This window comes from Pecten maximus, unplaced genomic scaffold, assembly GCF_902652985.1.
Source record: "Pecten maximus unplaced genomic scaffold, xPecMax1.1, whole genome shotgun sequence".
NCBI classification, from domain to species: Eukaryota; Metazoa; Mollusca; class Bivalvia; order Pectinida; family Pectinidae; genus Pecten; species Pecten maximus.
In genome coordinates, this window is record NW_022979524.1 from 41,357 (window position 1) to 44,798 (window position 3,442).

Sequence of the window (3,442 nt, forward strand, 5' to 3'; positions counted from 1 at the left end):
TAAAAGGTATTGATATACATATGTAACTGTAGATAAAAAATATGCATTGCAACTGTTTTTAACTGTAATATAGCTGATTCAGTCAGTGAGTCACAAAACACGTGATTTCACAAAACGAAAGTACTGAGTTAGTAGACCGTAAGCACAATCACATGCATCACAAATTCACAATAACATAGATAATTAATTTTATACTGTAAACAATATGTTATTTTAGATAGACTTTATACTTATTGAACTTATATATCCTGTGGAGGATTAAAATTCCTTGACTCTATAAATTGCATGAGATTCATGTATGTAATATACCCGGTAAATATAAGATACTAGATGCATTCAGAAACATAACCCCCACCACTGATCAATACCTGGCTACCTTGGTGGATGAGCACACTCAACAATCTTAAATTCAATAATGTGCATGAAAGTATGTAACACTATAACCTTGATAATAATAAAGCGAACAGACAGTTATGCTGCTTATACATGTGACAATTTTCCCAACATCCTCGAGCTCAATGTTGAGGATGGCTAAATCAAATCTTAAATTTAAACAAGAGGCAATACAGATTATGTTAAATTATTCAGAAATATTAGGAAATGTGATTTATACATGTAGTTAAAGTACAATGTTGAATGTATTAAACTTACTAGGCATTGTGATTACTTATATTCATATTTACTTTGTTTGCACATTATAGATCTGAGTGACAGAGCCCCGGCACCAAACAATTGCAATGAGACAGATTTCACTAAGACCATGTTTCAATGTAGAAGTTGCAAAGGGTGGTTTTCAGAAACTGAAGAATATGAAAGCCACCCTTGCAAAAAAGGTATATAAATTTTGTTTTAATTTCTGTAACATTTTTACATCCATTTTGCAACATACCAAGTATGCATTGAAGCACATATTTAGAATGTATTTATTCAATTTCATTTACAGATTACTTACATTCTTTTGATGTTTCTGTGTACATCTCAGAAATTTGAAACATATGGGATCGATTACACATTGAAATATCTGCTTTTGAAAATATTTTGAATTTTTTTATCATTTCGATAGAACTTTCCAGATTTTTTAACCTGGATTCCCACTTCTGGTCAGGAGGTTTAATAATCAGAACATGAAGTAAAAGCAATTTCTGAATATAATGCTAAACCACATTTTTTATTCACTTATGATCAGAGCTCATTAGCTTTACGTGTATATGTGTTTTAATTGCTTTCAGCTCCTGTCCAATCACATAGTGGAGCTACAGGTACATCAAGTCTCACAGTCACTGAAACATTACCATCATCAAGCGCTCCAGAGGCAGTCAGAGAAAATGAAGGTAACTCCTGGACCAAAAAACAAACCCTATCTTTGATTGCAAGTTATAAAACATTTAATGAAAAAGTAAAATCAGGCACAATGAGGAAGAAGGTCATGTGGAGTAAAATTGCGCAGTGTTTGAGAGACCAAGGCTACAACTTTACCCCAGATCAAGTAGCAGGACGGTGGAAAACCATTACAAGAGCTTACAAGAACACTAAAGATCACAACAACAAAAGTGGAAACTCAAGAAAAAAATATGAATATGACACTGAACTTGATGAATTAATGGGTGATTGTCCAACTGTGAATCCTCCACATCTGCAAAGTTCCAGGAAATCAGCTAGTCAAACAATTGAATCTGAAGAATGCAGTGATATTGATGTGGAAAGTCAGTCGCCACGAGAAAAAAACCCAAGAAAATCCAATTCTTCAGAAATTTTGGAATTTCTTCGACTACATGCTGCACAGCAAAAGGAACGCCAAAAAGAGGAAGGCGCACGAAAAGAGAAAATGCATGCTGACAAGCTTTCCCTGCTTTCAAATCTAGTGTCCGCTATAAACAAATCCAAACCTGACAATTAACTAAAGATATCAAGAGTGTTATGATCAGTTTTTTCCCTTAACTTTTCATGATTTAGTTGACCTAAAAGTACAGGAAGTGCTTAATGGATTCATGATCTTTACAACGACAGTTAATTTGAAACATTAGATGGATTTTTGTTATGTTCAGATTTCATGGTCATAAAAACTGGAAACATTTCCCTCCATATGTATTTGGAGATTCACAAACTGCAATTGATATTTAACAAACCATCAATGATGTGATATACATTTGTTAGTGCTTATTTCAATTATGCATTTGCAGTAGATGTAGACATTACATCATTTTGTGTATTATAATTATTTGATGTTTAATTTCATTCTGACAATTACCTGTTTTCATTTTGAAGGGGTAGGCCTAGTTATAACTTGAACATAAATCTCAATATGCATTTGTAAAAAAAAGGCAAATCTAATTTAAACAGCCCATAAAATGATGCAAAAAGCTAATGAACATAATTTGATTTTTTTTAAGTTATCATATAAGGACTCCTTTACTCAGAAGACCCTTGTCAAATATTTAATATATGACCTAATATTGCTATCATTTAGACTTCATAAAATACTATTGTGATTTTTTGTTGCATAATATAGATTGGAGTCTGCTGAAAGTTCTGAGCATTAAAAAATAATATATGTTGCATATAATTTTTTTCAGAATGTTGTGTATGCATGGACAATGCAGCTGACTGTGTGTTGATGGATTGCGGGCATCTGGTAACCTGCATGCCACGTGGCAAAACTTTAGAAAATTGTCCCATGTGCCGTGGAAATATCAAAAATCGCATTAAAGTCTACAAATGTTGATGGAACATTGCAAGGAAATAGCTGTCATTGACTTGTTGATAATGTATTAGCTATAGTTATACATTGGGTTTACTCAGTATTATCATTTTTTTTTTTTTTTGAGTCTCCTACAGCATTTAAGGAGTGTATTATTAAGGGAATGGACAGGGAAATCTCAACCCTTGTAAGAGTATTGAGAGCTAACCTCAGGGAAACCCTCAAATCCATCAATCACTCTCAACACTCGTGCTGAGATTTCTCTGTCTAGCTGTCCAAGCAGGAAAAACAATCCAATTGTGCCACATTTTTAAACTTGGCGTTTTCCCAGTTTATTTATTTATTTTTTTTTAAATGTTGTGGTTAATTATTAATCATTCCCTTCATAGTGGAGTACTAGTCACAATGAGATTAGGATTAGGAAAGGGTGCTGATATTATTATTTAGTACATTGTAATATATGTATATTTTCTCTTTTACTATAAGTGAAAATTTTTCTCTCAAATTTTGTTCATGTCTACATTCTTCTTCGTCCCTGCATTGAACATGACTATAGAATGATGTGCCTCAAAGAGGCTCTTGTTATAATTAGCCGAGAACTTTTTTTTTGCGTACAATAACCTAGGTAAGGTTGAATAGAATTAAGCCAAATAACATTAAGTTTTTCTGACACTTGCTTACAGACTAAGGCTGACAGTGGCCCTTTTTATTGGAAAACATTCTTGTATATTAATTTCATACATA

The 3,442-nt window shown here is 32.8% G+C and overlaps 1 protein-coding gene across 1 annotated transcript; it reads left to right on the forward strand.

Annotated features, from left to right (window-relative positions):
• Positions 1-495: 495 nt before the first annotated feature.
• On the forward strand, positions 496-1,897 carry LOC117318817. Its single transcript, XM_033873768.1, has 2 exons — positions 496-833; positions 1,230-1,897. The coding sequence occupies exons 1-2, from the start codon at positions 761-763 to the stop codon at positions 1,895-1,897; spliced, it is 741 nt and encodes a 246-aa protein (XP_033729659.1). The 5' UTR covers positions 496-760.
• Positions 1,898-3,442: the final 1,545 nt, after the last annotated feature.